Here is an 18,881-nt window from a genome sequence, read left to right on the forward strand (position 1 = left end):
GAACTACCATATGACCCAGCAATCCCACTACTGGGCATATACCCTGAGAAAACCATAATTCAAAAATAGTCATGTACCACAATGTTCATTGCAGCTCTATTTACAATATCCAGGACATGAAGCAACCTAAGTGTCCATCGACAGATGAATAGATAAAGTAGAAGACATGGCACATATATACAATGGAATATTACTCAGCCATAAAAAGAAACGAAATTGAGTTATTTGTAGTGAGGTGGATGGACCTAGACTCTGTCATACAGAGTGAAGTAAGTCAGAAAGAGAAAAACAAATACCATATGCTAACACATATATATGGAATCTAAGAAAAAAAAAATGGTTCTGAAGAACCTAGGGATAGGAGAAGAATAAAGACCCAGATGTAGAGAATGTACTTGAGGATACGGGGGGGGGAAGGGTAAGCTGTGACAAAGAGAGAGGGGCATGGACATATATACACTACCAAACATAAAATAGATAGCTAGTGGGAAGCAGCCACATACCACAGGGAGATCAGCTCGGTGCTTTGTGACCACCTAGAGGGGTGGGATAGGGAGGGAGGGAGGGAGATGCAAGAGGGAGGAGATATGGGGATATATGTATATGTATAGCTGATTCACTTTGTTATAAAGCAGAAACTAACACACCATTGTAAAGTAATTATACTCCAATAAAGATGTTTAAAAAAAAATCAAGGGGCCATTCACACGTATGTGATCCCTACGTCACTCCATTCAGATATTTAATTCCGGGCTTCCCTGGTGGCGCAGTGGTTGCGCGTCCGCCTGCCGATGCAGGGGAACCGGGTTCGCGCCCCGGTCTGGGAAGATCCCACGTGCCGCGGAGCGGCTGGGCCCGTGAGCCATGGCCGCTGGGCCTGCGCGTCCGGAGCCTGTGCTCCACAACGGGAGAGGCCACAACAGAGGGAGGCCCGCATACCACAAAAAAAGAAAAGAAATTTAATTCCAGGTAGATCATAAATCTAAGTGTGAAAGGAAAATTAGTAAAGGTTTTATTACTTTCTAATAATAAAGAAGGAAGTGGGAGAGAAGAAAATCACTAACTCTAAATGGAAAAACAAAACACTAAAGTGGACCACTTTAAAACTAAGAAATTTTTCATCACAAGACACCACTGAGAGAGGGTAAAGGAAAGGAAAAAGATCGTCACAAGATGCATATTCAATAAAGGTTTTGTATCCAGAGTAAAAAGAACTGCTAAAGGTCAGTTAGAAAAACCCAGTAAATTCAGACTACCCAATACAGAGATACGGGTGGACTTTCACAGGCACTTTACAGAAGAGGATGCCACGTGACCGACATACAGCTGAAAGGATGATCTTTGTCATCCACACCACAATATGACACACGCTACACACACACCAGAGCTGCTGAAGTGACCGGGGGGGCAACACCGTCTGTGGGCGCCGTGAGCTCGGGGCTCTGGTCCTCCGCTGGGAAGAGCGCACTCATCCCCTTGGCAGCAGCATCTGCGGGCTCTTAGCACCGCCTCCCCCGCACACAGCAATGAGTGCTCGCACGCCAAGAGCTGTGCACCCGCGAGAGGTCGTAGCAGCACGTTGGTAGTGGCTGGAACTAGAGACAGCCCCATGCCCCCCCAGGGCAGACGGGATTCACGATGGTAACGTGGTCACAGACGGTAAGCTACCCCAGGAATCCGTGCACGACAAAAGGGGTGCATCTCACACAGAGCGATGAGCCAACGGAGCAGACACACCTGGCTCCGTGGACGCAGCGTTCGAAACCAGGCCGTTCAGAGGTGGGGTGGTGGGTCCCCTGGAGTGGGGAGCATGACTGACGGGGCTGGGGCTCCAGGACGCCTGGGGGGGCATGTTTCTGCATCTGTGTCTTGTTTCCCTGGCTGTGTTTGGTTTGATCCAATTCATTGATCTGTGCAGTGAGAAGCTGTCCATTTTCCTGTATATGTTTGTAAGGGGCTGAATGGTGGCCCCCCAAACATACGTCCACGTCCTAGTTCCCAGAATCTTATATGATAAAAGAGTGACTATTACATTATACGGAAAAGGATGGAATTAAGCTGAGGCTCTTGAGAGGAGGAGCTTACCCTGGACTATTCATGTGGCCTCTCTGTCCGAAATGACAATATTCTTCTAAGAGATGGAAAAGACACACAGAGACAGAGAGACGGCCATGTGCAGACGAAGGCAGAGATTAGAGGGACGCGGCCATGAGCCAAGGGAACGCCTGGCACTTCCAGAAGCTGGAAGGGGCAGGAAGAGCCTCCCCTAAAACCCCTGCAGGGAGCTTGGCTCTGCCAGCACGGGAGAGGGATACATGCTTACGCTTCTGTGAAACGGAGCAAGACAGTGACGTCTGCCCCTCACTCTGCTCCAAACAGGCAGACCAGTCGGGAGCCGGGGCCTGAACAGCGAGATGCTGGCCGTTCTCACGCACGACTCCAACCCTTCACCAGGTTTAAGAACCACGGGGAGAGGCGCCTGCCTGCCGGGCGCCCCATGGTGTGGCCCTCAGAGAGGGAAGCGGCAAAACTGCCAGATTTCGGGCTGCGCTGAGGCCCGTCGAGGTCAGAGGTCAGAGGCGTGAATCTAACTTGACAGAGTCAGCGGGTGGTGTCATTTTCTCCTGCAGTGGTCAGACACTCGGGGCAGATGGATGCGTTTAATCAGAGCTGAGATGTTTCCAGGAGAATTATAACATCGAGGGAAGAGGGCGAGGGAACTGAGAGCGGTTACAGGAGTGATTCTGGGCAGAAATGCAGATCTTAGCTGGACAAGAGGGGACGAGGATGGAGGGGATCCGGGTGGCAAAGGAAAGAATAAAAGCCTCAGGAGGTAGGGAAGCCCTGCCTGGGAACAGCCGGCGCCCGGAAGGCGGAGGAGGAGGCTTGCAAGACTCTGTGAAGGCGGCGAGGACCGACAGATTTGGGGGTGCGGCCCAGGAGTGGGGGGCCAAGCTGGGCTGCGGCAAAGGTAGCTGGAGCTTTGAAAGGTCAGCACAGAGGCCAGGCGTTTAAAGGATTATCCTCCAGGGGACAATGACATGAGAATGGCAACTGGAGAGAAAGTGGAGGGAACAGGGTGATCTGGGAGCCCAGGCCCAGGGAATGGGGGAGAGGGCCCGAGGTCAGGCGTGACCGCAAAGGGACATGTGCTTGGGAGGGGCTGAGGGGGAGCGGGGGCGCTCTGGAAGAGGCGATGGGGAGGAAGGAGGGCCCCTGCTCCACCGGGGACCACGGACAGGGAGAGAGACAACATCTCCCTTGGAAGCGCCTCCTTGGAGGATGACTGATTTCTGCAAAGGCAGTTTTCAGAGAAAAGGCTGAGGATGCAGCAGGGGTGTCTGTACACGGGTCTCTAGAGTTTACTGAAAAGAAATGTCAGCGAGAAGACGGGCACTGCTCTTTAGCCACAAAAATTCGGATATCTGGAAAAATGTATGAAATGGCAAGAGAGCGGGGCTTCCCAGTCTTTCATCCCTGAGAGTTCACAAAATAAGTCCATGCTACCCATCCGCCTCCTTCAAGGCCTCACCTCAAGGCCTTCAAGGCAGGTTCTCTGCTCCCCGTTATAGATACAGCAACTGGGTGCTGCAGGGCTGGAATGAGTCTGTCCCACTCCTGGCACATCTCCCGGGTCCCTATTGTGTGACCTCTACTAGGGAGGCGGGAGGGGTGCAGAACTCCTCTGTGGGGGGCCCCTCTCCTGGACTTGTTCTCTGCTGGGGCAGGGGGGAGTCTGGACCCGAATTCTTGCTCTGGGCATCTGTGGGGTCTCTTGTGCCGCTTCCTGCTGGGCTGCCCGTAGAGAGGGCTGCCCTTGGTGCCTAGAAGCCCCGTCTCAGCTCCAGCTCCTAGGAGAGCAGGACCCTCCTGCTGCCCTGGGACCAAAGCTCTCCCCTTCCTTCCCTCTTGGCCCATGGCCACTGGAGAGCCTTTGCCAATGGAGAGTTCTAGAAAGGTCCCCTGTGTCCAGACGGACACCACCGCTGTGCACGAGCTCAAGGGCATCACTAGGGTGAGATCTGAGGTGCCCCTGGCTGATGGGATGTGAGTGACCTTGGGGTGGGGAGACTCAGGCAGCCCCAGGTACTAGCTTCCTGCTGCTTCTGTAACAATTTACCACCATCTCAGTGGCTTAAAACAACACAAATTTATCTTCAGGTTCTGGAGAAGTCCAAAAAAGGTCTCACTGGGCTAAAATCCAGGCGTCATCAGGGCTGCCTCCCCTTCTGGAGGCTCTAGGGGAGCATCCACTTCCTTGCCTTTGCCAGCTTCTACGGGCTGCCCGCATTGCTTGGCTTGTGGCTTTTCTTCCATCTTCAAAGCCAGCGACAGTGCGTCTCTTTGCGCTCTCTCCTGTGTTCATAGCTCCCCTTACTCTCTTCCTCTCCCTCCTTCTTCCACTTTTAAGGTCCCTTGTGGTGACGCTGGGCCCACCCAAATAATCCAGAATAATCTCCCTGTGTTAAGGTCACCCGATTAGCAGATGTAATGCCACCTGCTACCTTGATTCCCCTCATTACTAACCTGACATAAGCCTAGGTTCAGGGATTAGGACGTGGACAGCTGTAAAGGGCCCTAACTCTGCCTATCACACCCCTGATGCAGGTCTCCTCCTCTCCAAGTTTCTATTATTCCATTTGGTTCCTGATACGGGAGGGAAAAGAGGGGCTTCCCTGGCATCATCCTGAATAGAGGCTAAAGTCATCGGGATTGAGCGCTTTCCCTCCAAAGACTGAGAGGCTTTGTACAGAAGCCAGTACCCTCAGCAAGTAGTGAGAGCTCTAGAAACATGAAGGCCAAAGAGCCTCAGATTCCAAAATTCAAAGTTAAGGACTGGAGAGTTTTTGCAATTTGTATATTGGTCCCGAGTTGTCACACCTAGGAGAGCAGGAACCCGCCAGGATTGGGGTGGCATATGCTCCAAGGTGAGAGACGGAGGCAAAGCAGTGACTATGGAGAAGCAAGGGGAGGGCAGAATAGAGCCCAGAACAGAAGCAGGATGAAGGGTTGCCTTAGTCTTTCTGCCAGAGAGCTTTTGTTGCCAGAGGAGGAAAACATATGGTGTTCCACCTGCATTGAATCAGGAGCGATTTAGGACAATTGCTGAGAGGTGAGTTAATTGTTTAATAATGACACCTCATTCATTCCATTCTCAGCTAAGCGTTTTCTTCCCAGCAAAGGGGAGGGAATTAATGTGCATTAAGTCCCTACTAATGGGTGGGACAGAACTCCAGGTGCTTTCCTCCCTTTGCCTTCAGGCTTTGCTGAGAATGCAAACCTGGGTCCCAAGAACCCACTGGTAACTGGGCTTAAGAAACGAACACAAGATTGAAAATCAACTATACTCCAATAAAATTCTTTTTTAAAACAAGATTCTAGCAGCCGATTTTTTTTCACAATTTCCACTGCGTCCACCACCATGCTTCTCAACCAGGGCACACGAGTGTGCCACGGGATGAAACATAAGCAGAGACTTCCAGGCCAACAATTTTGCTCCACGCGAATAATTTTTAACTTCTTTTATTTAAAACGAGCGCAAGCCCATTAAGCTACACGGTATTCACATATTTTAAGAATAAGACAAGAATTGTTTTTACTCTGCTGAGGGAATTCTTCTATTCCTGCTTCCAGAATGTATAGCCCACACCGGAGTCCTTCTCCTGGGATACGATGGGACGCTCCGGTGGGAAGATTTGGAGATCACCGTCCGGGCGGTGTCATGTTCCACTCCTGCCCAGCTGCGATGGCCCCGGCCCTGCGTGTTGAAAGATCCTGGCCTTACTGCTCCCCTCAGAGCCCAGTGGAATTAGAAACGCCTACAGCACTGGGCTCAGGTTGTGCGTCGTGCGTCGTCAACCAAAACATAATGCGGGAGGCTGCAAATAAGAAAAGAGTTTGTCTGAAGTCTTAAGGATTGCAATTCAGGAGGCATCGATTCCGATAACCAGCAAGTGTTCCAAGGAAGAGAAAAGAGTCACAGGTTTATAAAGACAAAAGACAGGAGGATGTTAGAAGTTGCCTGGCTAGAGTTACGATTGACTCTGACGTGATGTGAGTCAGAAAGTATTTGTCTTTAAGGCATCGCGAGTCTTTTTAGGGCAAGGGTCTGATAGTATCTTGGGTTTCTGACAGGTGTTCTGGATGACTTCATCGGGTCTAAAGGTCAGAGTCTATCCAGGCTTGGCCCCCAGCTCCATTTTAGAGAGCTCTCTTGGCAACACCAACTCCATTTTGATTTTCCTTTCACGGTGTGATGATGTTTAACTTCCTCTCAGGGGACAGTACAGTGTTCTGCTCATGGAGACCCCAGACCAGCTCTGGAAATCTTCCTCAGTGATATCTGGGTTGGACTCAGTGGGGCAGTGTTCCTGGTCTAGGCTGGGGCTCACTCAGCTCTGTCCTCAGTTGCTGAGTTGCCTGGGGGCTGGCTGGTGCAGGGCGGCCTCAGCTGGATGTCTCACGCTGCTCCAAGAGGCCTCCCATCCCCAAGCACAACAGTTCTGACTTGTTGACAAGGGTGGCAGGGTAGCGTTCTCAGAGAGTAGAGGCACATATGGCCCCTTGAAGCCTGCTCTTGGGGCTGATACAGCATCACCTCTGCCACATTCTCTTAGTCATGGCGAGTTATGAGGTCAGCCCAGATTCAAGGAGTGGAGACAGGAACTGCCCCTCTTGATGGAAGAGCGTCAAAGTCACATTGCAGACAGGGAGGAAAATAATTGCAGCCATTTTTGCAAACGTGCAGTTTTTTTCTTTTTTCTTTTTCCACACATCAGTAGGAGTGTCTAGATTAAAGCTTCCTCACAATGGTTCCCAAGGAAGTACAGACGAAGGCTCCTCAGACATATGTGTGTACATGTTTGTGCGTGTGCACGCACGTATTTGTGCAAGGAAGAAATGAGGGATCTCAGCAAGCATTTTTAAGGACGAAGCATTTATATTTTGTTAGCTGAAGAATCCATGCGTTTCTTATATTCGCCTCCCACCACCAAAACACATCCACACGTTGTATTCACTTGCCTTTGCTAACAGCTGCCAGTCTTTCTATTTTCCTTGTAATTCGTCCACCTGGTACTCCTACTGCATCCAGCCAGGAAAACAGGGGCCATTCCCGGCAGTTCAATAGGGGCCACTCAATATGGAAAACTGGTTACAAAGATGTTAAAAGAGATGAAAAACCAAACCATGAGGCAATCCAAGGGTCACCAAGAGCAGGAAGAGCTGCTGGGGCTGCAAAGGTACCAGGAAGAGGTGGGTCTTAGCAGAGCCCAGAGGCCAGGCCTTCTGATGGGAGCTGGGTCCTCAGGAGGGGCTGCCTGGCAGGAGATGGAACCACCGCCAACACCAGCAGCTGCCAGAGGCACCTCCTGGAGCCGAGAAGCAGAAGAGAGGGTCCCTGGTGGCTGCAACCTCCCCGCAATGCCACCCACAGGCCAACCCCAGCCAGGAACTAAGCTGCACGCAGGCACAAACCATCTCAGTGTCTGACAAGGAAGGACTGTTTCCCACCCGTGCAGGTGGCCGTGTGCTGGGCGCAGCTCTGCGCCACCTCCCCATCATTCCCAGGTCTGCGGTGAAGAGCAGACGCTCTGTTCTCATGGCAGGGAAGGAGAGCAAGAGCCGGCCAATGACCACCATGTGAGGCTCTGCTGGGTCGCAGAAGTGCACCCTGTCCCCGCTGCTCACACCTCGTTGGCCAGAGAAAGTCACATGACCAAGCCCTGCATCCCCTCTGCTCACACTTCATTGGCTGAAGCAAGTCACATGGCCAAGCTTGACATCAGTGGAAGAGCCCCTTCCCCACAGTGAAGCACTGGCCATAGGCAGGAGAGGTAATCCTCCCGCAGAAAAAGCAGCTCTATTAGTTTCCTTTGGCCGCAGTAAGAAATCACCACACACTTAGTGGCTTACAGCAACACAGATTTATTCTCTTCCAGTGTTGGAGGCCAGAATTCTGAAATCAGTCTCACTGGGCTAAAGTCAAGGTGTCACAGGGCTGGTTCCTTCTGGAGGCTCCAGGGGAGAATCCCTTTCTTCGCCTTTTCTGCTCCTGGGACTGCTTGCATTTCCTCTTTCGTTGCTCCTCCCTTGCGTATCACTCCAACATTACCTCCATTGTCACATTTCCAACTCCCACTTCTGATCTCCCACCTCCGTCTTTCCTTGACGAGGACGCTTGTTAATACATTGGACGCATCCAGCATGGTGTCGCCATCTCAAGATGTTTAACCTGACCTCATCTGCAAATCCATTTTGCCGTATAAGGTAACATTCCAATGTCTGGCGACTGGGTGGGGACATCTTGGGGGCCATCATTCAACCCACTACAGAAGCAATAGCTCAATCCACCAGCAAGCAAGCTGGAGCAATGCAATGTGCAGTGACCAGGCTCCTGCACCAGACAGCAGAGCAGAGGAAGGGCAGGGAGGTCTGCTGGAATCGCCTCCAGTCCTCTGCTTTATCAAGACCACAGCTATTGTGATGCAAACATACCTCCTGTATGCAGAGGGGCCCCAATCCCACCCATGAAGGAAGGAAATTCACAGCTCCTTGCCTGCCACATGAGCTTGTGAAGACTTGCTACAGTTTGTACAGCCCAGTGTCTGACACTCTGATTCCTGAAGTAAACAAAGATCATAAATCAGGTCTCTCTCCTCTTAACACGCGGTGTTCATACCATTCTGGAGGCAGGTCACAACATGGCCGTGTGCATCTTCAAGGCCAGCGGAAGGGAGAATCTCTTTCACTCCAGGTTGTTAAGATGGAATCTTACGTAATGTGATGTGGTCATGGGAGGGCCATGCCCACTCCTTTGTCATACCTTGTTGGTTAGAAGTCACAGGTTCTACCTACACTCAAGGGGAGAAGATTATACAAGAGAGTGAGTCATTGAGGGTCATCATAGGGTGTGTCTGCCAGAGTTAGATACAGATAGATAAATGGACAGATGGATGGATGGATAAATAGATAGAGATGATAGAGAGATAGCTAGATACATAGGAGTTTATTCAAATGAAAAGTAACTGAGAAGACTTAAAAATATGTTATATTGGTACTATCAATAAACATGTGGATGTCTGTTCCTTACAGAGCAAAAATAAAGCTAACAGAAGAAAAGTGCAGGTAAACACAATTTCTTAACTGTATATAAAAAAAAAAAAAAAAAATCTCTGAAAATCCAGTGTCCAGAGGGGGAAGGAAGGGGTGGTCTGAGGAAGGACCAAGTACTCTATCCCTCAGGTGTTTATGGAGAGGTCACAGGGACACTCAGTGCTGCCTCTGCTATTGTGATGCTGAGAAGGATCTCAGCAAGCATTCATGGTGGGTCCTAATGGCCCCAAGTCCCTTCCAGCTCTGGGTACCAATTACTCTTGGGCTTCATAACTCCAAAGCTTTGAAATGGATTTTTTCAAAAATAAAGAAAAAAATTTTAACAAGGTGGGTATAGAGGGAACATATCTCAGCATAATAAAAACCATTGATGACAAACCCACAGCCAACATAACACTCAGTGGTGAAAAGCTGAAAGTCTCCCTGCTAAAATCAGGAACAAGACAAGGATGAGCACTCTCACCACTTCTATCTAACATAGTATTGGAAGTCCCAGCCACAGCAGTTAGACAAGAAATAGAAATGAAAGGTATCCAAATCGGAAGGGAAGAGGTAAAACTGTCACTATTTACAGATGACATGACACACTACATAGAGAACCCTAAAGTCTCCACACAAAAACTATTAGAACTAATAAATCATTTCAGCAAGGTAGCAGGATACAAGATTAATATACAGGAGTCTGCTGCATTTCTATACACTTATAATGAAAAACCAGAAAGAGAAAGTTTTTTTAAACTCCCATTTAAAATCTCATCACAAAAACAAAAAAACACAAAAAACAAAAACCGAGGAATAAACTTCACCAAGGAGATTAAAGACCTATGGACTGAAAACTATAAAACATTGATAAAGAAAATTGAATATGATTCAAAGAAATGGAAAGCTATGATTCAAAGAAATGGAAAGATATCCCATGCTTTTGGATTGGAAGAATTAATATTGTCAAAATGGCCATACTACCCAAAGAAATCTACAGATTTAATGCAACCCCTATCAAAAGACCCATGACATTTTTTACAGAACAAGAAAAAAATAATCCTAAAATTTATATGGAACCACAAAAGACCCAGAATTGTCAAAGAAATCCTGAGAAAAAAAAGAACAAACCTGGAGGTATAACCCTTCCAGACTTCAGACTATACTACAAAGCTATGGTAATCAAAACAGTGTGGTATTGGCACACAAAAAATTACACACAGATCACTAGAACAGAGTAGAGAGCCCAGAAATAAACCCATGTACTTAAGGTCAATTAATCTGCAACAAAGGGGGCGAGAATATACAATGGAGAAAAGACAGTCTCTTCAACAAGCAGTATTGGGAAAGCTGGACAGCTAGATGTAAAACAATGATATTAGAATATTCCTTCACACCACATACAAAATAAATTCAAAATGGTTTAAAGACCTAAATGTAAGACATGACACCACAAAACTCCTGGAAGAGAGCATAGGCAAAACATTCTTTAACATAAATCATACAAAAGACTGATTTTCTTAAATCAGTCTCCTAAAGCAAAAGAAATCGAAGCAAAAATAAACAAACAGGACTTAATCAAACTTACATACCAGATGGCAAAACCACACCAGCAGCTACAGAGGACAACCTGGCATCTGAGCTGCCATAGCCTCTTTCATCTGCTTCAGAACAGTGTGTTTGCAGGGAAGACAGAGGAAGTTAAGTTCTCCGACCTGGAGCAAGACTTCCTGGACTCAAAGCCAGTTCTGCTGTCCTGGGGATTCATCCTTCCTGCACTCGCTTCTGAATGGCTAAGTGGGAATGACAACACCCCTGCTCAGGGCTGCTGGGACAAGTAAGTGGGCCCCAACAAGCATCCTCATTGAACGCTAGTTTCCTTCTTTCCCTCCCCCCGTACCCTCCCCCTCTCTGGGAAGAAAGCTCCTCAATGGATTGAAACCTCTTATCTGTGTGGGTGTTTCTCTGACCCGCAGCCCACACCCTGCAGACATTACACAGGTGGGGAAGGAGCCAGAGGCCCAGGAGCATCACTCTGAGTCCACAGGGCCTTCTGCACTTCAGACCCACACTGGGGGTCCACCGTGGCCAGCTGGCCGGGGGAAGGCCAACAGGCAGCTCTAAAATAAAGGATGGAGTAGACATGAGTGAGGACAGAGGAATAACAAAGGAGCTGTGGAAGACAATTTGGCCTTTTTCCACACTTTGGTAGCGTAAATCCACACTGCCCCTTTGATCACAAGAGAGCCCCGGGAGCAGAGAATCCATTCCAACAGCAGGTGGCAGCCCCTCTCCTCGGTGGCTGTGAAACCAATGCAGTGGCTCCCATCAGCCCCGGGAAGAGAAGGGACAGATCAGAGTTCACACGTGTGGCAAAAGTGCGTATTATTTTGTGAAACTTTGGATACATGGTCCTGGCATGGGATGTAAACTTTATTTCTCACCATGGATGCAGTGAAACGCTTTGAAGTCACAGGAAGGGAGGTATTGACACCTGTCTGCACAGGACCTGGGCAAGAGCCAGCCAAGCACACACATGGAGTCCAGGGGAACACGCAGAGCCGTCCTTCACCTGCTGTCAACACGTCCTCCACCTGCTGTCAACACGTCCTCCAAGCCGCACCTAGCGCAGGGGGCTCGGCCGGCTCTCCAGCCCGCCGTCCATCAGGACTTGCGGTTCTGGCAGGTGATAAGCGGAGGGTGGGCTGTTTCTGTGGCTCTCCGCAGCCAAAGCTCCCGGGTCTGCACCTCCCCGGGCACCTCCACGGCTCTGGAGACCTTGTCCCAGTTTGGGGAAATGTTCGCGACGGTTCAGGAGAATTAAGAGAGAGTGAGCGAGCCTATGGGCTTGGCATGCTACAAGATGTCTGGAAGGATGGAGGCCCAAGAAACTCTTAGCTTTAGTGGTCCACCTCTGCAGAGGGTCTGGGGGCCGAGACCTCAGCCATACGGGGCTCAGTCACAGGTCTTCCATGGTCTATGCTGGGAGCGCTGGTGGGGGCCTGTCTTTGGGTAGCAGTTTGGCAATAATTACCAAAATATAAATACACGTAATTCCACTTTAAGAAAGTCATCTCACAGGACACCCTCCGTTGGTGGTCGATGAAATGAACAACAGAGTATCCTGCAGCGTCGTTTGCAACAGCAAAGCAGGACAGACTCGGCCGAGGGAGATGGAGTGAGCGCCTTACAGCATCTCTGCCGTGGGGCGCTGCCAGCTGCCCGGACTTAGCCCTACATGGGCTGAGAAGGGAGGCTCTGCAGGGATATTTTAAGTGAAATGCTGTACAGTGTGCATAATATGATCCTATTGGTATTTTTATAGGTATAACCCTGAATGTATGCTTAGAGAATTTCTGGCTTGCACAGAAAGACACATGCAGTTACTAAGAAGGGGTCTGGTGTCTGGAACGTGCTGCCCTGTTTGCATTTCTCACCGGGGAAAACAAGCATGTGAAACAGCAGTGTTAAGTGTGCTGACTGCTTTTGCTTGCTGTGTAAGATAACATTTGTATAAACAAAAGGCTACTGAAGCTTAACAAGAGACGCAGTGAAACCAGGACTAAATCGATACTGTTTAAGCCCTGTTATATGAGGGGGAAGTCTGCCGGGCTCTGTACTGAGTAAGATTTCTGGTTGCACACTGAACAGTGAATAAATGGTTATTGACAATAGCAGCGAAAATGTCCTCCGTTCGCTCCTGCAACTCGGTTCATTTCACAGGGCGATGAGACAGGGCCCAGGACTAGTAAAAGGGTCAGACAACAGTTTACAGAAAAGACCCATCCTGTGTTTTCCTTTATGCCTTAATTCCATAACTCAACCTCACCCTGGGCCCCAGCTGCTCCTTTTGATTAAATCAGTGGGCAACTGTGTTAACATCCCTTTGGGACACTGATGTTCCAGCCCGCGCGTGCTGGAGAATTAATAAAAACCACGCAAAAACAGGCTGCCTTAAAAAACGTGCGCATTGTCCCCTAACACACGGCCAGGGACAGATCAGGCTCCCCGCAGGGCGGATGGGGCAGCGGGGGTGGGTGGCACCAGGAGAGTGTGTGAAAGTGGGCGAGGCAGGAAGGGGACCCATCTCCTCCTCATCCTGAGCGCGTCTCAGACCCTGTCCCTTTGTGGGAGGGCGACCAGAGGACACGGGACAGAGCCCAGGGCATTTTCAAAAGGAAAAGTGGGAGGAAGGGGATGGAGGAAGAAGGACGGAGAAAGAAACAGAACGAGGGGAGGCAGGAGGGCTGCAGACTCTGGAACTGTCTGTGCCTCCATCACTCCCGCAGCCTCGGGAAGGGAAAAGGCAGGAGGGCTTGGAAAGGAGGGAGAGATGGTCGCAGATGAAGCGGAAAAGAAGAGAAGCTGAGAATAGACTGGGCGTGATGCTCTAAAGAGGTGGATGCTGGTATTGCAACCAGCACAGGAAGACAAGGACCGACGTGCTCCTGGCTCCCCAGTCCTCTGGCTCCCCTTACCCGGCTACCCACACGCTGCAGGAAGCATTTTAGAACCGCTGTGCTTCGCAGGTTCTTGCAGCTCCAGACTCAGGAATCACCCCAGGAATCAGAGGACCAGGGTGGACAGCCTTCCTGCCTTTCTAGCCATCTGATGCATCTTGGCTGCAGCAGCATGTGGACCCCTGGTTTGTCACTACACGGGCAGGGCAAAGGCGAAACCAGCAGGGGCAGGCCGTGGCATGGGCCTGGGGCAAGGCACGTGCCAGGCCGCTCACCTGCGGCTCCGGGACGCAAGGAGAGATGGGCCGTGGACTCCAGCTCTGCTCTTGAACATTCATCATCGCTATTATCTCCCAAGTGTCCAGAGTGACCCCGTGGAAGTTCGAGTCCTGCTTCTTCTTGTTCCAAACTGTGTAGACAGTGGGATGCAATGCTCCTTCATACCTCACACCTTTGGGCTCTTAATGTGAAAGTCCCCACCTGCTCGCCAAATGAACTGAACTTAAAAACACTCATTTACAGCGCTGCGTCTGGGATCCAAAGGCTGTGTAAGCTAAGATGCAGATCACCTGCCACCTTCGCTGTTAGGGACAGCCATGAGACACTATTCCAGCCAGTGAGGTGTGGGCAGAAGTCCCTGAGGGATACAGCCCTTCTAGAATAAAATGGCAAAGCCTCCACAGGAGAACTCCTTTTGTCCATCACACTTTGCCCTTCCTCTTCTATGTTTACTCTGCCTGGAATGCAGGCATGATACCCGGAGTTTCAGCAGCCATCTTGTGATGTGAAGACAAAGCCATGTGCTAAAACTGGCAGAGGAAAGAGGCAGATCAGTGTGGGTCCTGGTTGATGCTTGTGAACAGCTACAGCTATTCTGGGCAGAAAACTTCGAATTGCTTGTCACACGAGAAAAAAATAACACCTATCTTTTTTAACTCACTGTTATTTGAAACTTCCCTAATTTGCAGCCAACCTACATGAAACAGTAGATAAAGGCCAATAAAGACTGTAATAAAATAAAGTTATAGGGCTTCCCTGGTGGCGCAGTGGTTGAGAGTCCGCCTGCCGATGCAGGGGACGCGGGTTCGTGCCCCGGTCCGGGACGATCCCACATGCCGCGGAGCTGCTGGGCCCGTGAGCCACGGCCGCTGAGCCTGCGCGTCCGGAGCCTGTGCTCCGCAACGGGAGAGGCCGCAGCAGTGAGAGGCCCGCGTACCGCAAAAAAATAAAAAATAAAATAAAGTTATAATAAGACGAGTGTAATAAGATTACACACACATACTTATGCATGATTAGTTTTGATGTATATTTAAATTATCAAGTGAGATAGGTATGTAAAATTGTTTTTAAAGTTTAAAGTCGTGTTGATATTATCATGCTATGTAAGATTTCTCACCCCTAAAAGCCTTTGACATGTCAAAGATAGTGGGAAAAAAATCAGCGCTTCTGGATCATTGTGAAAAATCCCAGCCCCGTTGAGACTCTACCATTCCACAACAAAAATGAAGAAGTGGAAAAGTTCCCCTGGAAGAGATTCTAACAGTCTTGCTTGTGTCGCACACGAGTCCCTTCCTTGTTGGGCAGCAAAAGGTCTTGCAGAATGTCACTCGGTCACAGAAGCCCAAGGGGCCGATCGCAGGAGCAGACAGCAAACTGATAAAGTCCAGAGCAGAACAGGGGCAGAGGACGCTAGAGAAAACAGAGGCGCGTGCAGAAAGCCTGAGCCCCCTCAGAGCCCCAGCCGTGAGCTGGGGCAGACCCACCAATCCGCGGCCTGGCCGATTTCTGATTCTGAACCAGACGATGCCATAAACAAGGCCAGGAATAAATATTCCACCGGCGCATCCCTTGTCTTCTCAGCTTGTGCTTGCTCAGCTGCCGAGCAAGGCTGTCCCCACTTCTGCCTCGTTATCCTAATGTCTCCACCATCAAAAAGGACGGGAAGACTGCTCTTGTGACCCCGCGGTCTGCGCCCACTTCAAGGCCAGGCCAGTCTGTCTCCCTCTTGTCTTGGATTTTGTGTCTTGGCAGGAACAGTTTAAAAGAGAGTAACAGGGGCTTCCCTGGTGGCTCAGTGGTTGAGAGTCCGCCCGCCGATGCAGGGGACGCGGGTTCGCGCCCCGGTCCGGGAAGATCCCACGTGCCGCGGAGCGGCTGGGCCCGTGAGCCGTGGCCGCTGAGCCTGCGCGTCCGGAGCCTGAGCTCCGCAACGACAGAGGCCACAACGGCGAGAGCCCCGCGTACCGCAAAAAAAAAAAAAAAAAAATTAAAAATTAAAAATTAAAATAAATAAAAATCAAAGAGAGTAACAAATGACCCGGGCACGGGCTGCTTGAAGCCTGTCTAAGCAGGGAGATGTCTTAATATCACCAGCCTTCTCATCATCACCAGCCTCGCACCCCAAGCAGCGCTAAGCATCCTGCTTAGGCCGGGTGTTCGGTGGCAAAAAAATTTGACATTTGCTCTGGGAGCCAAGACGAGCAATCTGACTCAGCAAAATTAAGAGAGAAATAATAAAAGTGAGTGACCCTTTACTGACCCATCACAACTGATTGACTAAGTGCCTGAAACGCCCTGAGCAGTGTCCAGAGGAACCACGTCTTAGTCTGTTCCCGGCAGCCGTGACCAGGCACCGCAGAAGGGGCGGCTTCAACCAGACTTTATTCCTCACAGCTCTGGAGGCTGGACGGCCAAGATCAGGGTGCCTGTGTGCGGCTCGCTCTGGTGGAAACTCTCTTTCTGGCTTGCAGACGGCCGCCTTCTCCCTGTGTTGAGGACTGAACAGCTCACAGAGCAGAGTGTTCCCCTCAGCCACCCCCTGGGAAGGACCCGATCGGCAGGGGTACACACAGGCATGCAGCACAGGGTCTCGTGTGAAATAAACACTGCAGCTAGAGGCGGCCCTTGAATCCCAAGCGGCCTCCTCCTGCAAGGCCAACTCGTTTCAAAATTAAACGGACGTGTGCATGGACTTTCTTGGTGTTCACAGCACACTTACCCCAAAAAACAATTCTTTTTAAATGCTTGATTCTTTAAACACTGCTCCTGTGGGTGATTAGCCAGAGCTTATGCGTGATGAGCTATAGGGAGAACCCGCACTCGCGGCTCAGGAGCCGCCAACCGCGGTGTGAGGAGCCCCCGTCGGGTGAGGAAGTGCAGATTTGGCCCCTTCAGGGGTCACCTGTCACCCTTCCTCTCTTGGGGCACTATGTGAGCATCTTCCGGTGCTGGCGCAGCCACAGAGACCGTGGATGCCCTTCGAGAACCTCTCCCCCAGACCCCTCACCCCTGCCGCTCCCACACGTGTCAGCCACGCACACGAGGCACCCCCAGCTGTGTGTGCGTGTGTGTGTCAAGGCCGTCTGCAAGGCATCCTACTTTCTCGGGTTTGTAACTTCCACTGTCACCCACAATATTTCTTCCTTATCGCCAAGCCAAAAGGCCTGTGACTACTTTTTCCTTTTTTACAAAAATTTAACTTTTTCCTTTCAAAAAGCAGAAAAGGATCTTACGACGAGGAGGAAGACAGACGTTGCTCCTGTCTCCACGTGGACGCGCGTGATTTTAGTGTTTTCGCCAGCCCTGGATCGACTCTCAACCCATGACCGGCCTCCCCTGGGAAGAGAGAACCAGACGTTTACCGGGGGTGGCAGCTGGGCTCTGGGCAGATCGGGGAGAATGGACACGGCAGCCCCAGAGTCAGCACGGCCAGGGCCTCGGCGGCCAGACCTGCCTAATAGGGCAGAGTAGTGGGTGCAAAACGGTGGATCGCAAAGATCTGTTTCTCAGACTCTGCAAGTTCGACGTTATTTGGAAAAAGAGTCCTTGCAGATGTAGTTAAGAATCATGAGACGAGACCATCCTGGATTTTCCAGGCGGCCTTAAGTCCAATGATAAACGTCATTACAAGAGACACAGAGAAGACAGCCACGTGAAGACTGAGGCAGAGACCAGGGTGATGCTGCCATCAGCCCAGGCACAGCTGGAGCCTCCAGAAGCCGGAAGAGGCAGGAAGGATCCTCCCCTGGAGCCCTTGGAGAGAGCGTGGCCCTGCCTACACCTTGATTTCAGACTTTCAGAAACCAGGTGTAAGCCCCGCTCCACCCTTGTTAGCTGGGTGCCCTGAGCAGGCCACCCAACCTCTCTGTGCCTCAGCTTTCTCATCTGTAAACTACCCCACAGACTTCCTGGGGCGACTGAGTCAATGGGTGTAGCGTGCTTAACCCGCATCATCTGGTACATGAGTGACAACATTACACATTAATGGAACACTAAGTGTTAAAAATTATTATGTAGGAAGTTCATTGACTGGCCTAGATGTTCGTGATACACTGTTTGGAAAAAAAAAAAAAAAAAAAGCGTGTTGCTAACTCGTGTACAGGAATAATTCCACATCTGGCTATTCATTGGTATGTGTGTGTGTGTTTGTCGAAAAACACCTAGATGGATAAAAGGCACAACATTAACAATAAGGACAGCAATATGTGTGCCTCTCTTAGCTACAGTTTTCGGAGTCTTCCGTAACGAACACATGATTGTATACCCAAAAAGATGGAAGGGCATCCTACTTCTGCATAAAGGCAGGGCTTCATATTTGCTTTTTCACCTTCTTAACCGCAGGGGCAGCATAGGTGACGAGAACAGTGACTTTTAAAGCTCAGGCCCCAGGACCCACCTCTTGGTGCCATAGTGACGTAGCTGTGCGATGAAAATCACTGGGCTTTCAGGCTGGTTGGTTGGTTGATCAGTGTTTTGGGGAAGTGCAGGCGGGGGTGACTTCAAAATCGAAGCAGGAATTTGCAACTAACTGGGCGTCATGGATGAGCAGGGGTGACGTAAAGAGAAGCAGCCCATCAACATGGTCGCTATCGCACCAGGATGACTCCAACAATCCTTGCTCTAACCGAAATGAGGCCCTTGAGAGGCGGGGTCAAAGGGCCGAGGGAAGGGGCAGCGAGGCCAAGTGCGCGCGGCCCGAGTCTGGGGCGCGGCCTTGGACCTCCCAGTGGGATCTAAAGGCCGTGGGCAGTCAGGCCCGACACGCCGCCTTCGCCGCCTTCACCGTGAGTCTGCGAGAGGGCCGCCTGCCGACCTTCACGGGAGTCACACGGTGTCCGTTCTGAGCGGGGGCTGCTCAGTCACCTGAAGAGGACTTGAAAGTGGTTGGCACTTGCAACGAATACCAATGCCAGGTCCGGGGCAAAACGGAGACCAACCCATGAACTTAGGGGAACGTACCGCGACGTCCCAGCACCTTTCGGGGGCTCCACCGCAGAGGCAACGGCAAATGCGCTGAAGAGCCGTTGACAAGTCCCAAGGCTTCCCCCC

The 18,881-nt window shown here is 50.6% G+C and overlaps 1 protein-coding gene across 5 annotated transcripts in view; it reads right to left on the minus strand.

Annotated features, from left to right (window-relative positions):
* MED10 (mediator complex subunit 10) overlaps nt 1-18,881 on the minus strand; it is a 140,000-nt gene that overhangs the window by 111,303 nt on the left and 9,816 nt on the right. The window contains exon 4 of one of the 5 annotated variants that reach the window (XM_028492794.2): nt 5,520-5,879. The exons of 3 other annotated variants lie outside the window; for them this stretch is intronic. In XM_028492794.2, the coding sequence (XP_028348595.1) occupies nt 5,856-5,879 (24 nt within the window). In that variant the 3' untranslated portion in view covers nt 5,520-5,855. Of the gene's footprint in view, nt 1-5,519; nt 5,880-14,193; nt 14,363-18,881 lie in introns of those variants that run through there. One more of the 5 variants, XM_028492793.2, reaches the window with a different exon arrangement.

The sequence above is a fragment of the Physeter macrocephalus genome, chromosome 8 (genome assembly GCF_002837175.3).
Source record: "Physeter macrocephalus isolate SW-GA chromosome 8, ASM283717v5, whole genome shotgun sequence".
Lineage (NCBI taxonomy): Eukaryota > Metazoa > Chordata > Mammalia > Artiodactyla > Physeteridae > Physeter > Physeter macrocephalus.